Genomic DNA, 22,343 nt, shown 5'->3' on the forward strand with positions numbered 1-22,343 from the left:
TGTAATCTGAATCTTCAATTAAAACTTTTTCAACAGCTAATAATTTTCTTTTTTCAACTTTATTTGATGACTGAGAGGTCTTTTGGTACATCTTGGTTTTTAGACTGAGATTTTTTGAACAATTTAGTCTTTTTTTGATAAGCTTACTGTTTAACTAAAATCTATTTTTACGTGTTACTGATAACACTGTTATCACCATTTTAAAAACAATTTTTCTATTCATTATATAATTGACTGAATACTTAAACAAACTTAAAGGGACAGTTTCATTTTTTTTATTGAAATAAATAATAAAAAAAATCAAATTTAAATAAAATTTAAAACATAACAACAAAAATTTTAAATCATGGAAATAAAATTTGTGCTTGTGCCTTCAATCGACAACCGAAAGGTTCTTCATGCACTAGGTTCTAGTAGAAAATATTTTGAGAGCATTTTTTCTGTCGTTTAATAACCTATATTACTACTAATTCTATGAATAAAGGTTTTATCTTCTGCTGATTTGGCACTGATTTTTGTTTGTTTCAAAAACTAAAATACTTTACGATTTTGTTACGCTAGTTTTATTATTTTAAATTTTGCTGCTTTAAATTGCAGCAATAAAAATATTTGTTTAAAACTTGCATTCAATATATTTCAAATATGTGCATGAGGATTGCATTATGTATTAAGTGATAGAAAAATTCCATTGTTTTAAACTAAAAATTTTAGGTTTTAAACAAGAAATTCTTAAATTATATTTAAAGTTTAGAAAAATTGACACTGTTTAGTACATAGCAAATATTTTAACTTAAAAAAAGCAGTGTGTGGCATTGTAATGTAGGGTTACTAATGAAGACTTTTTCAATTGATGATATAAAATATGTAGAAGGTTATTAAGAATTACGACTAACATAGACTATTTTAAAAGTACTTCAATTTGTTACCAACCTTTTGTTCACAGTAAGTTTTTTTAGTTTACATCAGGGTTTTTTAAACTCATTTAAAAAAAAAACTTTTTCAGAAAATTTAAAAATGATTGTCCACACTCATTATAAACCCGGAAGTATCTGGTTATCTGGTGTTAATTTCAAATCTCCTTCTAATTCTACTTAATGATTTTTTGCTCTCGATTACAAATTTAAGACTGGCATGTCTAGCATAAATTTTCAGTAGTTGTTAAACTCAGGGTTGCCAAAAAACCTGGAAAAAATTGGAATTTGAAAACTTAGTTTAAAAAAATTGAATTTAAGAAATTTAGAAAAAAACCAGGAGTTTTGAACAAAAACTCTTTAAAAACCAGGAATTTTGAATGAGATTAAAAAAATAAACATGAAAAAAACCTGGAATTTTAAACAACTTTTACTTTTCAAGTTGTTTAAAAAGGGGTGAAATTTTTTTTAATAATTTATTTTTGACTTAAATTTATTATTAGTTTTTTGTATTATCATTTTTACCCCTAACCCTTACCCTTGGTCATTTTTTTTGTCTTTTATCTTTTTTACTCTGTGCAAAATGACCCTTTGTGCAAAAAAGTCTTTGCGCAAAAATGTCCCTTTGTGCATGTTAGACCCTTTGGCAAAAATAACTTTGTGCATATCTGACCCATTCCCAAATATTATTATATTAAATCATAAAATAACAGTCATTAGTTATCAACATATAAAAACTTCTTTTGTAGTATACAAATAAGTACAAATTCTTACAAAAATTTTATAAACAATAACCCCTTTAATTTTTAATATTTTTTTTTTCCTTTTAGGTTCTTTTTCTTAAATATTTATAATTAGTTTTAACTAATGTCAGTGTTAAAATGAAGTTTTGTATTTGTTTTTGTGCTTCTTTCCAAAGATTTTTTCAATAAATATCATCAATTAGTTTTGTATGTTATCTGTAGCTTTTTAAAAGTCTTAAGCATGTGTGATACTTATAATTTTTATAAAATAATTTTCAACAGGTTTAAAACTAAAAAGAAATTGTATTACACAAGTTTTTATTAGATATTTTTTGTAAATCAAATAAAAACAAGCTAGCTCTAGGCTTCAAGCAACATTCAATTTTAAGTAGTAAGTTTTGAAATGAATTGCATTTAGTTTTTAAGAAAAATTTAAACAATTTTAATTTTTTTCAAAGTTTTTGTGCAACAATAGTTCAAATTATTTTCTTAAGTTTTAGCTTTAACATTTAAGATTTTATTTGAAGAAAACTAGAAACAAGTTTAAAATTACTACTTTTTTCAGATGGATTCAACTGGAAAGACAAAAATCTCTGAAAAGACAACTGAAAGTCAAGTATCACATGTTGTTAATCCATATGCATCTCGTAAATGGAAAATTGTAAGTAATTTTTAAATTAATTTTTATGTTGTTTTATTTAGGAAACTAGAGAGTATAAGTTAAAAACTTAAGTACCAAGCTTATGGTCATGGAGATATCTAATTATTTTCCTTACTTTGTCTTATTTTGTTGAGTTTTATTGTAGTTGTCAGATAAATTAGAAATAACTAGATCTAAAGTGGGGGCACATGGAAGTTGTTCCATGTGCCCCCACTTTAGATCTAGTTATTTCTATTTATTGTATATTGTTGTAAAAGTTTTTTTTCATAGTTCGGTTATACCACCCTAAGTTTTATCAGTTTATTTTTATTATCACTTTATTTGTAAGTATTACTTTATTTTAACAAGTCTTTTTGCTTAGTTTATATTTTAAAATTAATAGTTTCCCTTATGATTACTTTAGCTTATAATTACAAAGACTAATTAATTACTAACTAATTACATTTCATTACTTGATCTTAATATATACATTTGTGTGTTTTGTGTTATTTTATTGTTACTGAAAAGCTCTGAAGATTCTTTTAGGAGAAAAAGTGTCAGCTAAAATAACACTTGTTAATAAAATTTTGATAGTCAAGCTCTTATGTTTGTATTAATAATAAATAAATAGGTATGTATTATGAATGAAGTGAAATTTTATTTTCTATAAAAGCAACTTTATAGAAAGTATCTATACAACTTTATCTTCATTAAATCTGAAATAAGTAAAAACAATCATTATTTGAGCAATTTGAGATTGGTAATAGATATGTGTAGTATCAAGCTTAAAAATGAACTAAAGGAAGACCATTCAAGAAAGTTTAATATGTATATAAGAAGTATTGAAACAAAACAAATGGAAAGAATTAAGGAAAAAAATGAGAAAAACTTGAAAAGATTAGTTTCTTGTAGATATGGATCTTACCCTAAACATAGTGTGATAAATCTGTCTTCTTATACGTTAGAAGAGAAGGATTTAAATGCATTATCCTACGGACTGAACTTCGCAATTCCTACAAAGAAAGTAAATAAAGAACTAACTTATTTAGGGTTTGAAAGCTTTCTTAACCAGGTGAGTGGCCTTAAAACTAAGAATGGCAATGATTTTAATACATTTAAGGCTAACTTAGTAGCTATAGCCCACAATTATACTAAAACAATACCGGAAAAAAGTCAGTTTATCAATATAAAAGAAATAGTAAACACAGTTAATACTATCAAAAAGAACGATAAAATCGTCATAGCAAAACCTGATAAAGGCTCAGGTGTTGTTTTATTAGATAAAACTGAATACTTAGATAAAATGAACAAAATTCTAGATGAATCAACAAAGTTTGTAAAGTTGGGACCGACCAGTAAATTTGACAACTTAAATAAAATAGAGAAATCAATTATTGATTTCCTAAAAAAGTTGGTTTATAATAAAGAAATAGAACAATCTGTTTTTAATGCCATTAAACCTATTGGTTCAATTAGGCCAAGGATGTATGGCCTTCCAAAACTACACAAACCAAATATTCCTTTTAGACCTATTCTGTCGATGATCAAGTCTCCACAACACAAATTAGCCAGATTTCTTAATTTTTTATTAGAACCAGTTTTAGCTTATTACTCAAAATTTGTTGTAAAAGACTCTTTTGAAGTTATCGAAAAGATTAAACATGCTAAATCAACTAATACAGTTTTAACATCTTTTGACGTAAAGCAATTGTTCACAAATGTACCACTAGAAGAATCAATTAAGATAAGTGCTGACAAATTATATGAAATAAGTAAACCTAATTTAGAGAAGAATAATTTTATAAAGCTGATGAAAATAGCAACAAGTGATGTGCAGTTTAATTTCAACAATACAATTTACAGTCAGATAGACGGCGTAGCCATGGGGTCACCTTTGGGTCCTACTCTAGCAAATATTTTCATCGGATATTTAGAATCCAAAATTGCTGACGACTTGTCTTCACAAGTTGTCTACATAAGATACGTCGACGATTGTTTGGTCATATCCAAAACAGAAAGTGAAAATGAAGATATTTTTCAAAAAATAAACTCTTTACATAAAAAGATTTCTTTTACTAAAGAAGTAGAAGAAAACAACCAGCTGCCATTTCTGGATATATTAATAATAAAAGATAAAACAAGCTTCTTAACGAATGTTTATAGAAAAACAACTTTCACTGGGCAATACTTACACTACCAATCGTTTTGTAGCAAGAAACGAAAAGTAAACCTAATCAAAACGCTGTACCATAGAGCATACAGAATCTGTTCGAAAGAATTACTTCATTCAGAGGTTGAGAGAATAAAAGAAATTTTAATAAAAAATGGTTACCCACCAGATCTGATTAAGAAGGTGATAAAATCACACCACAATAACATAAATCAACCTAGACTATTTGGACCGGAGAAGTTCCCAGCAATATTAAAACTACCTTATATTGGAGAAAAATCACGAGTATTTGAGAGCAAACTAAAAGACCTAACAAAAACATCTTACAATCAAGTGCTTCCAAGAGTTATATTTCTTTCAAAATCTTTATTAAAAGTGCAGTTGAAGGACCCGATACCAGACAAAGACAAAAGTTGTGTAGTATACAAGTTTAATTGCTCTTGCGAAAAGAGCTATATCGGGCAGACCTCTAGGCACTTAAAAACCAGGATAAAAGAACATCTACCTGCTTGTGTATTGAAATTCATCGAACAAGAACCTGAAATAAAGACAATAGCAACAAAAAACGCAGCAAAAAGATCTTCAGTTGCAGATCATCTAATAAATAATAGAGATTGTGCTAGGAAATATGACATATCCAGATTTAGAATAATCCATCATTGCAATAGTGTGTTTGATCTCGTGAAGTTGGAGGCTATCTCTATATTTTTGGAGAAACCAGAACTGTGTAAACAGAAGGAATTTGATTATAAAGTGTCTTTATTTAGTTAAATTATCTATTTTTTATCCGTTAGTAGTATTTGAGTTTAATTATTTATTACTTTACACTGATTATTTATTGTGCTTATTACTTTGTTAGTTTTGACTTTTTGTGTTTTTGTTTAAAAACTTATTCATAGTTTTAGAATTGTTCTACTGTTAAGTTCTGACGAAAAGTAGTGTAATACGTATAAACTATCACAAAAAACTTGAGAGAGTGTTTTATTTATTTGTTTTTGCATTAAATATGAATTAGCTGATAATGTTTGAAACTTTATAGTTCATAAAAGAGCCCATGTAATTTTTTAAGAGCCCTCTATATTACCCTTCCTTAATTATCACAACTTAAAAAAACTACTTATATGTTATTCTAAATGCTTAGTACAGTGCTTATTCACTTATCCGAACATGTTGGGCAAAATTTTTCTGTACATGTGTCCGCATAACCAAAATTCCCAATAAGAACAAATAATATATTTTTTGATATAATAGTATAACCGCTGCATATAATGCAATGCATAATAAAAGTGTTATGGTAAAAACAAATACATAGTAACTATGAGTAATACATAATAAAATGATAAATAACAAACAATGAATTTTAAGTTTATTTATTTATGTTTTCAAAGGTAGAAAAACATCAAATTTACTAACCCTCTGCAACAATATATGTTTTTTGAAAGTCAAGCAAGTAAAATTCATCATTTGTAATTCCATCTGCCTTCACTATTAATTATAAAAAAAGATTGATTTTTTTAAGAGAAAATATAAATTGTTAATCCTTAAAATCAAAAAATAATGTAAACCTCTCTTTCTAAATAATAAAAGATCTTTTTAACCAAAGAAAAAAAAATAAGCATAAAGAAAAACGAAAAACTTTGACTAAGTTTAAAATTAAAGGCAATTTAACAGAAACATATCATTCCTAACAAACTAGTTTTTATTGAAAGTTTTACTAAAATAAGAAAGAATAGACATTTATAGTTTTAGTTGTAGAATTTATTAAATCACTTAAAATTTTCTTACAGCATGAAAACTTAAATATTTGCATCATACAAAAATGTAGTGTTTAATATTGAAAGTTTTTTGAATTTTCTTTTGATCAAAACTGTACAGATAAGTGAAGTCCGGATAAGTGAATAAGCACTGTACTAAAAAAGAATTTAACAAAGGAATCAATTATAGTTGAGTATTCTTTTTAAAAAAATGTATTTATTAACATTCATACAGTCATTAAGTTCTACTGCTGAATAGATTACAATGATAAAACTTATGAAGTGTAACAATTTTTAATGAAATTTTTCAATATCCAATACTATTCACAATGTATAGGAAAGAGATAAAAAATTGAATTAAACTAAAACACGTTTTCTCAAACTTTTTTCAAATGGCCCCTTTAAAGAAATTAAAAAAACTATGGCCCCCTTCAACAAGATTACTCAAAAAACTACCATTAAAAGCCCCCCTTTTTTTTGCTTTTCATAATATAAATTATGGCACCCCTGTTGCTCCTTAACTGCACACCCCTCCCCCATTTTGGCCCCTTTGCTGCTCATGGCCCACTTAGGGAAACCCTGAACTGAAGAGACAAAACTTAAAACTTTTTTTTGTTTCTGAATTGTTTATAGAAGATATATGTTAAATATAAAGTAGTAATATTTATAATATAAAAAAACAACTAGTCTTCAAATTGTTCACGTCTGCTTCAATGCTTTACACATATCCTCAGAACAAAAACAAAGTTTATTGTCAATTTTAATAAAGAATAACAAAAGTACACATTGTGAAATAAATTTAAGTAGCCTGTTCTAAATACAACTTTTCTACAAGCTAATTTATGTTTTGTTTTGTGTTGTTTATTTTTAGTTAAATTTTGTTTCTACTTTTTGTTATTGCTTTATAATTTAAAAAAAATACATATTTTGGTTAGAAAGCAGGGTTGCTACAAAAGTTGATTTTAGAATAAGCTACTTAAGTTTATTTCAATTTATTTGACATGTCACAATGTGTCTTTTTGTTAATCTTAAAAAAAAACTGTTAACAAACTTATTTTCTGAGGGTATGCGTAAAGCATTGATACAGTAGTAAAAAGTTTTAAGACTGGTTGTTTTTTATTTTAGATGTATTATTCTCTGCATTTGCATCAAAAAGTTTGACATTTGTTAATTAAAAAAAACAATTTCAAATATATATACAACAAAAATTGGTTTTGTTGTTTATTGTGCAAGATTGGTCTCAGGTATTAAACCTCAGCCATTTAAATAAAAGACACATTACGAGTAAAAATAAGAAGTATATTTAATGTAAAATAGGTTCTTAATTTAAGAATATAAAATAAAATTAAAATACCAAATAAGCAATAATATATTACAAAAAAAGTTTATTATTGTTTAAAAAAGATAAGAAAATTTGTACACAAAAAACAGCATAATATTTTAAAGTAAATAAATAATTGAAAATTCTACTAAAAAACATAATGCTCTTTGACAAAGCAAACTTTTAGTTTAGCTTATCAAATAGATTTAGAAGCTTAGATTTAAAATAGATAAATTTTCACCAAGTTGATAAGAAAATTAAACATTTTTTAGGGAAGCGTATGCAAAAAATAGTTACTAATTGTCTGTAAGCGTTAGCTGATTATGATAAAGTTAAGTTTTTATTTTTTGTTTTTAGAATATTTTTGTACTTATTGAATTTTATTAACAGCTATTTTATTTGTTTGAGTTTTTAAAGTTTTAAATGAAAGTGCTCCACCTTCTCACATAAAACTACATCCTGTGGTATTTTATTCAACAAAAGCACCATTCTGTGGTAAAAAATAGCCATATTTTGCCACTGGCTATTTAAAAAATCACGTTTGTATATTATTTTTATTGTTTCCTCTGTGTACAATATTTTGGACAAAAAGTTTAAAAAATGATTAAAAATGACTTTATATGTATCATTTTTAATTTTAGAACATCATTAAATCAAAATCTCATTTTCTAAAGCAGCGGTTCTATAACCTTTTTTCTTTTTCATGTTTTACTCCTTTTTAGAAGGTTATCACTAAATATACCCCACTACACAAAACAGTGTTTAATTTTGTAAAAAAATATAAATTTAAGAAAAAAGAAATAATTTTTTTGAACTTTAGGTATATAGAATTGTACAATTTAAAGACTTTATTTAATTAAAAAAAATTAAAGTTAAGTACTAACTTATAAATTAATAAACATTAATTTACATAACTTGTGTTAAAGGTTGGGAATTGCTGTTCTGAGGACTTCAATTTAAGTGTAATAGTTATATGTGATATGCTATATTGAGCATAAACAACTAAATATTAAACATATGAGTTTCAAATGTATGGTTTTGTTGATATATTACTTAAGTTAGGGGGTGAAAGAAATCTCCTTGTGTATAAATATGTTATTAAATATTCAACTATAATATATACATGGTTGCAAAAAAACTTGGAGTACTGGAAAAACCTGGAATTTGACAATTTAGGCTAGAAAAACCTGGAAAACCTTGAAATTTGAGAAGTTGTGAAAATAAGTATGAATTTCGAAAAAAATCACTTTAAAACCTGGTATTTTAAACAAAAATTACTAAAAAATCTGGACAAACCTGAAATTTTAAACAACTTTTACATGTTAAATAGTAAAATTTCAATTTGACACAAAATGTCTATAGTAAAGATAAAAAAAATTTGTCATCATCAAAAATATTTTTATTAAAGAACACATTTAAAGTAGCTTTACAGTATCTATACAATGTTGTAATACTACTTAACACAGTTTTTTACCTTGAACTTTATTTAAAACTAAAAATAGACCCTAAAGTATGTAATTTAAAAACATGAAGAAAATTTACCAAAAATATTTGGCAACAATCTTTTTTTTTCTAGTACTCCACTCTTAAGTTTTCCTGGGACATTGAAAACTTTTAACCTAGGCAAGGCAAGTGACTCTCCTTCAATGGCAGCATAATTCTTTTTGGTCGTTTATATTATTATGCACACATATTGAAGATTTTTCATAAAAAAACTCGCTGTGTTTAAATTTTTTTATTTAATTAAAAATCTAAATGAAAACAAGTATAAATCTAAACAAACATATCTAATATAAACAGGTAGCTGTCAAGTTTGCATGAGCAAAAAAAAATTGCACAAGGGCACAATATTGCCCAAAGATACTTTTGCACAAAGACACAACTTTTGCACTTTTGCACAAGGGGACAAAATTGCACACAGATAAAATTGCACAGACACACTTTTGCACAAAGAAATTTTTGCAGGGGTTGAAATTTTAATTTTTTTAAAATAGTTACTTAATTATTTTTTATTAGTTATTTTTTTATTTTTACTATTACTGTTACCTCTTACCCTAGGTCAGTAAGCTTTTTTTTTTAATAATTTGTCTTTTAATTTATTTTTCTGTTTTTTTTTTTATATATATTTTTTTTGTTTTTTATTTACATGTGCAAAATGACCCTCCAGTTCAATTATTTTACAGGGTGACCCAAATTTTTGAAAGGTGTATGAGTTTTTAACTAATTGTTAAATAAAAGTGTTTAAACGCTAGTTTTAAATAATTAAATTTTTTATGTAAAGTATCAGGTAATTTAGTTTGATAAAAGATATTGGTAGTTTAGTTTAAAAGATTAAAGGATACTTATGGCTATGTTTTTATTTAACAAAAGTGACTGACAAAACATTTGTCTCACAAAATCCGTTGTGTTTTGTTTAAAATTTATATGAAAATACTAAACAAAGCTTGACTCATTGAATAACCAATTTGTCGATAGTTAGTTGTTCTGTGACTATAAACAAATTTAATTTGAGTTAAAATTTAGTTTTGTAAGTAGGGATTAAGCATTTTGTACTTTACATACTTTTGTACTATTGATAATCATATGATAGTTACATAAAAGTTATATCTTATTGTTTAATTTTTTTCAAATATAAAGAACACTTCTCACTGTTATTAGAAATTACAAAACCATTTTAACCCGAGTTTAAACGCCTGAATGAAAAAAGCTTTTTACATCAAAAAATCTTGCAGCCGAAGCCGAAGGACTGCATCATAATAGCAGTGTCGTCGCGAGTGCTGTTCGACATGCGGGAGGAGAGGAAGATTTGGGACGAGCAGGGCACGCAGGCGTACATCAAGCACATGGTGCACAACGAAAACAAGCCCCTGAAGCCGGGAGCCGCGTTTTCGTTCATTCACGTATTTAGTTTGTTGTACATATGACTAGCTTGTACTGGATTTAAGGAAGAATCGTATTAAACTCATTGCATAGCAATTTTTTTTTGATATTTAAACAAACATGATTAAATAACAGTTATTAAGTTTGAATACCAAAATTTATTTTTACCTTTAAAGTTTCTTATTCCACACAAGTTTCGCACTTCTTAAAAACACAGCTCAATAGTTGCTCTAAATATAATAATATAGAACTTAGACTTAGTATATAAAACTTTGATCATAATTATGATTTTTAAACTACTTCTTTGGCCTGATAATAAAGTCATGAAAAAAATAGTTTAGTGTTATTGTTTATTCTAATCAAAACATTAGTTTGTAACTGAATTTAAAAAAAGTGAAACTCTTTGATCAATATATTTATTCTATACAGCATGCTAACTCTTCTAGGATTTAAATTAAAGTAAATAACTTAATTTTTCTTTAAATGTTTAAACAAATAAAGTGAATAAAAATATCATGGCGTACAATTTAACTTAGAAGTATTTTTAATATTAAAACATTTTACACATATAGAAAGTCTTAACAAAATTTATTTATAACTCGTTATAGTTAAGCTTAGTTTAAGACTTTGATTATACTTAATCAATCGTAGTACTATTTTCATATAAATTTTTATTTTTTCTTAAAGATAACTTATGGTAACATGAAATAAATTAGTTTGTAAAATAATTGACTTAAATGTGTAGTTAAACTTCATTTTGTTTTTGAGAGAAAACAAAAATTATAAAGAAAAGATAAAAATGTAGTTAGTAAGTGTTTAAACGTAGGTTTTTTTTTTTTTGAATTTGAATAAGTTGTCAATATTTTGTGAAAAAGCGTCACAGAAGATGACTAATAAACATTCACACTCGCACACTGTAAGTGCAAAAGTTACAGTAACAAATTACTTTATTTTTTTAGTTTTGTTTTGCACTGTTCTAGTGTTCTAGTTATTTTAAAACATAAATACACCCCAACATGTTTGGAGTCAAAACCTTTAATCAAAGTTGTGTCGAAAAAATGTAGTTAACGCAAAGAGGTATAATTATAAACAGTTTTTGTCTAAAACAAAAATGCTATCAAGCAAGTTTAGTCGTACTTCTACGTGTCTTATTACATAATAACTAAGTTAAAAAATAAATTGTAGCTATACTAGACCCATTGTATTATTTAGAACTTTCTTATAAACTTAAGTATTTATAAGTCATATAATATTGATATTAGTACTGCTATTATTATAATAGTTATTATTGTTATTATTTTTATTCAATATCACTTTAATTAAGCTAATAAAAGTTTTCTCAATTACAAAATTAAAGAGCTTCAGTCAAACGATTTACTAGTGATTTAAGTTGATTGCAAAACTACAGTTTCACAGTAGTAACACTACCAGTGGTCATCAGTTACTTGTGAAGTAACTTAAGTATTATAGTATTACAACTTAAATCACTAGTAAATCGGTTATAAGCCATATAATACATCATTTAATTAAACCTTCTTTTGAAGCGGTAAGCCTCTATAACAGCTGTATACTTATAGAAATATATTATATTAGCTGTAGTTTAAGCTTAGATTAGTTTTAAGTAATTCAACAAACTATTTGAAGATTTTTTTAGAATTCAAATTGATAAAAAGTATTATTTTTTTATTACGCTTCTACCAAAACAATTAAAAAAAAAAAAGAAGAAGTTCATAAATATAAATACAAAGCAACTATTCCAAAAATATTGATAATATTTATTTTTCAATATTCAAATGTGATTTTGATTTAAGGCCTTGGAAAGCATTAACTTGAAGTTGCTGGAAATGAATCCGAACGAGAAACGACTTTTCGACGTTGTACTGATGTCCAACAATTCCGCTCAAGTTGGAATCTCGCTTATTAACTCTGTCAACCATCACAGTCAGTTTTTGTCAACCATTTTGTAAACTTACTTTATAATAAGTACGGAACATAAAATTGGTTTTTACACTTAAAATATTAAACTTTGAAAAGTGTTCAGAAAATATATCTTTTTAAAACTCGTGATTGATTATTCTTTCATATACACTTACGTATATTTATAGATTTTATATAGCGTTCTAAGTAAATACTAAATCAAAAATAAGCTTTTTTCTAATTGAAAGTTCTAATTTTTTAATTAAGAATGCTGTATAGTTAACAAAAAAGTTCTCTGTAAAACGTATAATCTTTTAGTTTGTTTGTTTGTTTTTACTAGGCTTTTGTTTGTAATCGTAACATCTGCTTTTGGTATTTAAAATCATACTTCTTTTGCTAAATAAGCAGCCATTTGTTGGCTAAAAAAACACTTTCTTTGTGAATATGCTTATTATGCTCCACTTAAGTATACAAAACGGTAAATAGCATTAAAAACAATCAATAAGTTTTTTAATTTACTGCTTGAAATTCGTAATATTTAATTTGATTTTTTCTTCCTTAAAAATTGTTGTCTTGTATATATATTTTTGAATTTAACTTTATTCATAAATTAGTGTTGAATATCTCTAATTTCGAGAATATTACTTAATTACAGTTTTATTACAAATTGAATGTAATAAAAGTGTAAACGTCTTGAATGTAATAATTTTTTTATTCTAAATTTAAGATTACCAATGTAGTTATATAAATGTATTTCATTTAGAAAAAGTGCTTTTAATCATTCGATGTATAAGTTTAAGTTCCGTATTAATTTTCATGCCGTATTTTGTATTAGAGAAACTTAACTTTAAATAGGCTAAAGTGTATGTTTACACCAAGTGTATTTTTTACTAAATATGCAAAGTAATAGAGAAACTTTTTTACATTTTTAACTATCTAAGTTTTTATACGATACATCTTTAGTAAATAATAGTTTGTATCAATTTATTGTTAATTGTTGTACAAACTAGTTGTTAAAAAAAATCAAAAGTATTTCTTTTACGTTTAATACTTTTATTTAGAGAACGACCTAAATTGTCCATAAGTTAATTAATAAATAGTTTGTCAAAATAGCTGCAATAAACTTTAGTTGAAGTTTTTTTTTATACAGCCACTTGGAAAAGTTTAAGAGACTATCAAAAGTAGAAAATAAAAATATTACTTTTAAATAAGTAACGTTTTTTACTTTATTAGCTATGACTTTGTCATGTTTAATTGGTAAAACTCAAGATGTTTCAATTACATAGGTTTTGAAGATAGGTTTTGAAGATAGCAAAACAAACTAGTAGATACATATTTTTTATAACTTGTTCACTTAAACTTTTAAAACTGAATAATTACAACAGAACTGACCATAGAGAGGTTCTGCTTGACGGCGGGCAAGTCTGTGATTGGTTACTTGTCGGCGTACGGTTCCGACTTGTACTTGTCAGCCAATGAGGAAAGCGTAGCTGAAGCCATTGGTGAAGGTTTGTGTTTTCATTTACTAACCTATTGTAAAACTTGGTATTGCGCTTTAGTATTTTATTCAGGGTTGCCACTTTACCTGGAATCCTGGAAAAACCTGGAATTAGACAATTTAGGCAAAAATAACCTTGAAAAACCTGGAATTTAAGAAATTTTGAAAAAAAACCTGGAAAAACCTGAAAATTTTAAGAATTTTTAACATGTTCAGTAGTAAAATTTTGGTTTGACTCAAAAAATTATCATACAGATAAAAAATATTTGTCATCACCAAAAGTTTTTTTTAATAAAAAGCACATTTTAAGTAGCTTTACAGTATCTTTTCAATCTTTTTATACTGTTTAACACTGTTTTTTACCTTAAATTTAACTTTAAACTAAAAATAAACCCAAAAATGAACTTTTAAAATCCTAGAAGAAATTTGAAAAACCTGGAAAAATTTTTGAAAAAACGAGTGGCAACCCTGTTTATTTAAAAAACTATGTGTAGAGGGTGCACAAAATCCAAATTCTCAAAATTTGAATTCCAACATTTAAAATTTTGATAATTCTAAGTTATTGTGAGTTGATACTTTTATGACTTAACTTTTTATTTATCGTCATGTTTTATTTACTAAACATCCAGGTACACATTTTATTTTATTTTTAATTATAGCCCCTTACAAGTTTTTCTAAAGATTTGAATTTCTGGGGTTTGAGTTGTTATGTAATAGGTTTTAAATATGTATAATTTAAAAAATCTTTTTAGGCTTAGAAAATGTTATTAACAATATTGTTTAAATTTAAGTTAATATATTTATGAAAATATAAAACAAATTCAAACAGTACTCTTTCTTTATTAAACTTACAAGTTAACACACTTCAACGTAGCTCTGTAAAAAATAAATACTGTAAGGAAAGAATAAAACATAAGTAGGTGTACATATATGTTTATTAAAAATAAGAATAAATACTTTAGATTATTATTGATTAGTGGGTAATGATAAATACAATATATAATGTTAAATCCGACTATTATAAAGCTATATAATATTTGTAGTTATTAAATCTAAATTATGATAAAGTATAATTAAACACAAAATAAAATAACTATTCAAAATATAAAGCACTCACGTGAAAGTTGTAAATATACTGATTCATAAGACTAAACCGTCGTTAATTATTCGAAAACATGTTTGTTAGTTATGTCACAATATTATGTTCTAATGCACCACATTAAAAAAGAGTCAATTACCTTGCATTTGCAACATAGATAAAACTCTTTATGTTTGGAAAAAAGCAATTAGGAACTTTAGTTGAAAAGTTTCTTTACAATTATTTTAAATACATAATAAGTAATCTATTGTAAATAAAAAGAAGTAAAACAACAAACATTAATTATTTTTATTTACAATAGATTACTTATTATGTATTTAAAATAATTGTAAAGAAACTTTTCAACTAAAGTTCCTAATTGCTTTTTTCCAAACATAAAGAGTTTTATCTATGTTGCAAATGCAAGGTAAATGATTTTTTTTTGTGTTGCATTAAAACATAATATTGTGACGTAATTAACAAAAATATTTACGAATGTTTAACGACGGTTTAGTCTTATGAATCAGTATATTTACAACTTTCATGTGAGTGCTTTATATTTTGAGTAGTTATTTTATTTTGTATTTAACTTTACCTAGTAATAATTAGATTTAATAATTGCAAATATTATATAGTTTATAACAGTCGGATTTAACATTCGATATTGTATCTATTACTAACCATTAATCTACAATAATGTGTAGTGTTTATTTTTACAGAGCGCTGTTGAAGTGTGTTAACCCGTTAACACAAAGTTATATTTATCTTATTTATAGACTTTTAATACAACAGTTTTATCGTTCTTTTAAAAGATATGTATATTGTATATAATTTTAGTTGCGCAATTTAGAACATTAAAAAAAAAGTGATTATTTATCAAGTGGACTTCAAAGAAAAAATAAGTAATTAAAATCGTTACAACAAAACTCTAAGAAGCTAAAAACTAATTAAATTTCTTTGTTTTCCTACAACACTTAATTTGTCATCAACATTTTACTTAAGTAGTTATAAAATGTAAAAATAAATACAACAAAATAACTTGATAATTAAAGTGTTGATGATGATGTAAAACATATTGATAGTGACTTGTCAGCACACGTAACATGATGCCATATTGATTTTGTTGTCATAGTTTTCGACGTAATTGAAATATCGACACTTCTACACGTTTGGCGGTAATATAAAATCGAATTTTATCAAGTTAAGTTGTTCAAAGTGTCAGCGTTGACAATTTTGCTTTGTGTAAAGCTAACTAAAACAAAGTTTTTTTATAGCTTTTTAAACTCTTCATACACCTATAATTTTTAAATAGTTATTAACGTTGTCATAATTAATAGAATTAAAAGCTGTAGTGTTTATATAGGCAAAAATCTACTAACTATTTTGATTGACTTTAATTATTATTATTTCTATGGATGATGTTTCTGTAGTTTGCAAAAACATTATCACTTAGAAAAGTAATCGGTAAAAGAAATTTGTATTACCTTTTTTCGTCTTACAAAAATGTTTATTTAAACTTTATGTACCATTAACTTTTGAATAATACATTTTTAGTTGTTTTTTTTTCTTGCATACAACAACGTTTACTTTATTATTACAGCAAGTAAAGCTTTCCAGCGTTTTTTACTCATAAGCGAAAACTAACCTTATGTCGTTTAAACTTCCTTAAATTATCTTCAATTGAAGTCAAACTTTAGTGATAAAATACGAATAAGAGTCAATTCAAGGCTTGTACGCGTCAATAAAATCAGACTAAATTAGTAATTTTTTTTATTTAGCAACGCTTTGGTAGTTAATTATAAAAAAAACATAAGCGAAAATGTCAAGCTTGTAGTTTAAATTAAGTACACTTTAAAGTTAGCAAGTGCAAATTAAAGTGTTTAGTCATATAGTTTTACCGAAGTTCTTGTTTTCTTTTAACTATCACTTAAATGGATATTTTAAAAGTTTGTATGCCTTTAATTTTCTCAAACGGCTTTCCTTAAATGTTAAAAAAAGCTTTTTGATAGAACAGCAACTTTCTGAGTTTGCAACTTTAGGTCAAGCATAGTTTGTTCAAAATGCTGTTTGTTTTCAAATTTTATCATTTAAAATCCTTTCTTTTTCTTAAAATAAGTGAAATTAAGCATTTACTCTGAAACTTGTTTGTAAACTTGTAACAACAAGTTGAAACAACTGTACAATTACTGTTTTACACTGTACAATTACTGTTTTGCTGCTTTTGAATACGCATATTTGAGATTAAATTTTATGTTTAAAATATGTTTTTATTATAAACAATTTTTGTTTTACCTAAACTCAAATTTGAACCAATATTTTTTTGTAAATATTTGTATTATGATGACGTGTGGCTGCTAATACTGCCATAATAAAATCGCGGTAAATACAGGGGACTTTGCAGAATTGCAAATCAGCTTATATTTAAATAGATTATTAAATTGTGAACTTTTAAAATACATTCAAATACTCGTTTGAACTAAAATCATAAGCAAAATAGTATTATCTGTTTTTTAGCCCATCTGGGTGCCGAATAACAAGGGTTAGGGAAAATGTTACAGTTTATAAAAATAGAAAATTAACCCTTAAATGTTGAGTTAGACTTAGTGTAACGTCCAGCGCCTAATCCAGAGTTGAGACAGCCAATTTTGCTGTGCCAATTTAAAAGTATATACTTAGCTTCTAAAATGTCAGGCTAAAGTTACTAAAGTTTATGCACTTCAAACCCTGTCAATTACAAGCGTGTTCAAAAATTAATTAGAAAGTTATTTACCTACGTTTTATAGTAAATCTACATAAATTACTGAATTTAATCCATATGCTTGTACGCTCAAAACAGTTAACAACTTTGTATTTATATTATCACAGTCATGATGAACATTTTTTGAAAGCAGCAAAAATACACCAGTTGATTTTTTTGTGGCAAAAAACAATCTAATTTATCTGCAAAACTATCAATAATTTAACAAAAAACATTAAATATTTCAATCCAACCGTTCATATTCTAAAAAACAGTTGAAATTTAAATTTGAACAATCAAATAATTTTTTGTGAAGGCATAGCAGCAGCAACGTTGTACCCGAATTGCGACAGGGACACTGTCGAGTTGTCCAACCAGCTTCGCATCGCGTTCGACGGAGACGCTGTTCTCTTCTCAGACGAGTCGGAGATAATAGCCAAGAAATCCGGCCTCGAAAACTTCTTCAAGCACGAAGAAAAAAAAGTGGGTTGTTAACTGAATTAAATTTTAAATTAAAATAATGTAAAGTCGGTGTATGATGACATACTTTTCTATAAGTAATTGTTTCATGTATATTGAAGCTAACTTTAATTTTTGTTCTGATGTTTAAGATGTTTTGTTATATTATTTTAGTTAAGGTTTTAGGAAAATTTACAAACTAATGTTCTTACATAGATAAAAAAAAAATTACAAGGCTTTTATTTATAAGATAAATAAATCTTGTTTATTAAAAGTTTAAATTAACATTAAGATAACCATAGTTTTTATAACTGATATATTAAAGTACTGTTTATGTCAAAAAAAGTTTACAGTTATTTGCATCAAAGTTGTTTTTTTAGTACAAATATAGTAGTGTGGTAAAACAATTAAGTTAAGAATACTAATAAAAGTATTTATTTGTTCCTCTAACTGAATATAAACTAAAATTTTATTAAAACATAACTTAATACTTTGATATGTAGTTTTAAACGTTCAAACTTCAAAACAGTATGCGTCAAGTCAGTTTGAGTATAAACTAAAATATATTTAAGGAAGTTACTCATCATTACTTTAGTAGTTTATTATAATATAAAATAATAGTTAAAGATAATGATATATGTTTTGAAGTTAACAAAATTTAATCAAAAAATTTTATAGCTTTGTGCATGCCATCAATATGTGAGCAACGTAAAAATTAATAGATACAAACTTAGATAGAGTTAACATAAAAATTAATAAGTAGAGACTTAGATAGAGTTAACGTAAAAATTATTAGATAAAGACTTATAAAAAAACTATGTATGAAATAAGATCATTGCAATCTAATATTATTGGTTTATTCTTATTTCATACCATAGAATATATTTTAAACTCATAAAGTATATATAATAATAAAACACACTAGACGTTAAGAAAAGTATTTAATAAACAGCTCAATCTGTTGTTAAATAGTTCTAATTGATTTATAAACTATAAATTAAAAGTTTTCCCTTATCCACAATAGAATATTTATTACAGGCCGACATGATACTGGAGCACGGACCGCTGAAGAAGTTCGCCATGCTTCTGGGAGAAATTCGCGCCAAATTCACTGACAACTGTCCAATCAGAACCTACCTGGTCACTGCCAGGAGTGCCGCCAGCTCGGGCCTCAGAGCGCTCAGGGTGTGTATTTGTTCTGTAGGTGTATTACTTTTAATTTTTTTTTACAAATGTATTGATTTATATTAGAATGTTTTTTACCTTTGTATCACAAACTTTCGCGCTATACTTTTGTTGTTTTGAAATGTTGATTTAAATGAAAAAAAGTGTTTTTTTTAAATTAATTCACATACTAATAAGGTTACAATTGTATGTTTTGTGAGATTTCTTCGATCTAAAAATCTTGGCTACAAAAAAAAAGGCTCCAAGTATATATTTAGGTTTACACAAAAATATATACATTTTAATTCTTTTATGTCCTGTTTAATTGATTTTATTTAAAAATAGTTTTTTATCCTAAATAGAAACTTTGTACACACTAATTTTATTACCAACAATTTAGGAGTAAAACACTAAAAAAGTATTTTTTATTTATCGAGGAACTTAGTTCTTTTAATACACATCAAATTTTTTTCTCACATCTGTTTAAAAACGCTAGCTGTTTAAACTCTTCACCGCAGACCTTGCGCAAGTGGGGCTTGGACATCGACGAGGCGTTGTTCCTGGCGGGAGCTCCGAAGGGACCGATACTGGAGAAGATCCGCCCGCACCTCTTCTTCGACGACCAGCAGAGGAACATAGACAGCGGGCTGCAGCATGGTGTGAACGCCGCGTACGTTCCATACGGGGTGGCGAGGAAGTACGACAGGAAGCAGGAAGGTGTGAAGCAGGAAGGTGGAGATTTGAGCTGCAAGCAATGAGGTTGATTTGGGTTGTAAAAGTTTTTATTCTCTTTTTTAATGTTTTGTTGCGCAACAATCTACTAACATATTGCAATCTTATCAGGTTAATACTCTGCTTTGATAAATATATATATCTGCTCTGAGGTTTGAAACTAAAACAATTTTATTGTATATTTGTACTTTTCTATCATTTGATTTATACCAGCGATGTGAAAGTTATAAAAGTTATAAAGTTAAATTTTCATTATATTTTAAAAGCAATAATAAAATTTGTGGAGTTTTTAAACTTTGATAGGCAATCAAAATTTTAAATAATAATGTAAAAAAATGTATATACATTTATTTTTTAAATTTTGATTTTTGTTTAGCACAATAGATTTATTTTAATTGCCGTTGACCAAAAATTACCTCAAAATTGTTATAAGTTTTAAACTCAGTGTATTTTATTTTTTATGTATTTCAAGTATCGTTAAAGTTTTACTTTTTGCACATCTATTTCTCGTAAAAATATTTTTAATCATGAACAATACACATTTGTACAGACTTTATTTTATTTATCTTATAATGCATTCGTATTACTTTAAGCACTTTATAAAATTTAATTTCAGTAAAATTTTTTGTGTTTTGTTTTATATTTGTATATTTTTTGTTTACATTGAATCATTTCGTACTTTTTGTATGTTTAGCAGTTTTATAGTTTTAAACTTAAGTTGTTTGTATTGCTTTATTTTGAAAAATTTGTAAACTAAAATTATATTTTTAACAAAATTTGTATAATGCTATTATTTTTAGGTATTTTTGTAATTGACGAACTGTTTTAGATGAAACTTTTTTACAATAAAAGTTTTGATAAAATAGTTCTCGTAATAACTTTATGGAACATTTCTTAAATTAAGATATCTTGTTAATTTTTTGTATTAATTAAGTTGATAATACTAACATGTGCATTGCATATTTTGGCAGAAAAGTTTTCTGACAATATTATTGAAATAAATATTTAAAAAGTTAAAATGAATTAAATTGTCTCTTGGTCGCCTTGCTCTACAAGTTAAAAACAATTTTTATGGGAATATAAGTAAAGTTAATGGTTTAATAATTCAAAACTTTTGTGTTTTTTTGTAGTATTTTTTGAGAGTATTAGCAACACACCTTTTTTTATATTCTTTTTATACACTAACCAAAGTTTTTATTTAGGGGTCGGCGAACTGCGGCCCGCGATGTTGAAATCTACTCAAACATATTTTTCCTAACTTGTAATTAGGCTGTTAGTTTGATAGCTAACAGTTATTAGCAGGGACGTGGCACACTGGAGCTTTTGTTCCACCTAGTCAAAAAAAAAAAGAAGGAAAAATAAATTATCCATTAATCTCAGATATTATTTCATTGAATATAATGACAAATTTGTTTGTTTTTCAAATTTTTATATTCGACCTTCAAATACTAGTAAAATTAAAGCTGCATGCTCAATCTGTGCCAGCTGCATTTTAAACAAATATAATATATACAAACATTTTAAATATATACAAAATTTGTTGGAAGGCCTAATTTTGGAGCTGCATAAACTGCAGCACTATATGAATTCAAAAAAGTTTTTGAACATCATACATGGAAAAGTTTACTGTATGTAAAGTTTACTCTCTAAGTTGAATTTTGCAAGATCAAAACCCAGTGGTCAACACACATACAAAAAGAAAACTGTCAAATCCAAAAGTTATAACAAGTTTATAAAAGCCATTATTGTTAAAAATTACAAAACAAATATTATTTTGTGTGTTTCATTTACAATTCCTTAAAAGTTGTTTACAAAAAAATTTACCATAATTTTCGCCAGAATTTAAGAAATTTACCATCAGAATACATTAAAGTATTTAAAAAAAATAACGGCTACCTACATTATTTATATATAACACTTGGATTTTTTTTCTAAGATTAATTATTTTTTTTGATAATTTTTATTACTGAAACCAGCAATATGTAGCTAACAAGTTACATGCAAGTTTTAAATGGATTTGTCCTATATTGATAAATAAAATTGTTTGAAAATAACATTTGAAAATTTTAAAATAATCATACTAAATAAACTTGGAACTAACTTAGTAGGATAAGTTTTATGTAAAACTAAGGCTTAGATGAGATCCACAACGTTTTATTAATTAAGTTGGAGAGGTGAACAGTTTTTATTTTGAAGTTATTTAATAAATCTTTAGCTAGCCTCCAAATTCTTTTTACTGATGTAAAAATTTCTAACTAACCTTTTAAATACGGCCAGTCAAAGTAAGAACCTCTTATTGGAGAGGAAAAAATAAAATTAAATAAAAAATTATATAACCT

General features: G+C 26.0%; 1 protein-coding gene across 2 annotated transcripts; it reads left to right on the plus strand.

The window, feature by feature from the left end:
* Window positions 1-1,934: 1,934 nt before the first annotated feature.
* Window positions 1,935-20,470, plus strand: LOC145844764 (cytosolic 5'-nucleotidase 1A-like). Of its 2 annotated transcripts, none has more exons than XM_082952184.1 (8): window positions 1,935-2,045; window positions 2,220-2,315; window positions 10,272-10,439; window positions 12,231-12,360; window positions 13,722-13,844; window positions 17,966-18,132; window positions 19,147-19,308; window positions 19,791-20,470. In XM_082952184.1, exons 2-8 carry the CDS (start codon window positions 2,220-2,222, stop codon window positions 20,028-20,030), a joined length of 1,086 nt encoding a protein of 361 aa, XP_082808310.1. In that variant the 5' UTR covers window positions 1,935-2,045; the 3' UTR covers window positions 20,031-20,470. The 2 variants fall into 2 exon arrangements, with proteins under 2 accessions (XP_082808310.1, XP_082808311.1); XM_082952185.1 differs by having other exon boundaries at window positions 19,147-19,293; window positions 19,791-20,465.
* Window positions 20,471-22,343: the final 1,873 nt, after the last annotated feature.

This window comes from Thalia democratica, chromosome 9 (genome assembly GCF_965202585.1).
Source record: "Thalia democratica chromosome 9, ktThaDemo2.hap1.1, whole genome shotgun sequence".
In the NCBI taxonomy this organism is placed as follows: domain Eukaryota; kingdom Metazoa; phylum Chordata; class Thaliacea; order Salpida; family Salpidae; genus Thalia; species Thalia democratica.

Coding starts and splice junctions, on each gene's coding strand:
- LOC145844764 (XM_082952184.1), top strand. CDS start 2,220: ATGGATTCAACTGGAAAGACAAAAATCTCTGAAAAGACAACTGAAAGT. Junction 2,316..10,271: donor CATCTCGTAAATGGAAAATT/GTAAGTAATTTT, acceptor AAAATCTTGCAG/CCGAAGCCGAAGGACTGCAT. Junction 18,133..19,146: donor TCAAGCACGAAGAAAAAAAA/GTGGGTTGTTAA, acceptor TATTTATTACAG/GCCGACATGATACTGGAGCA.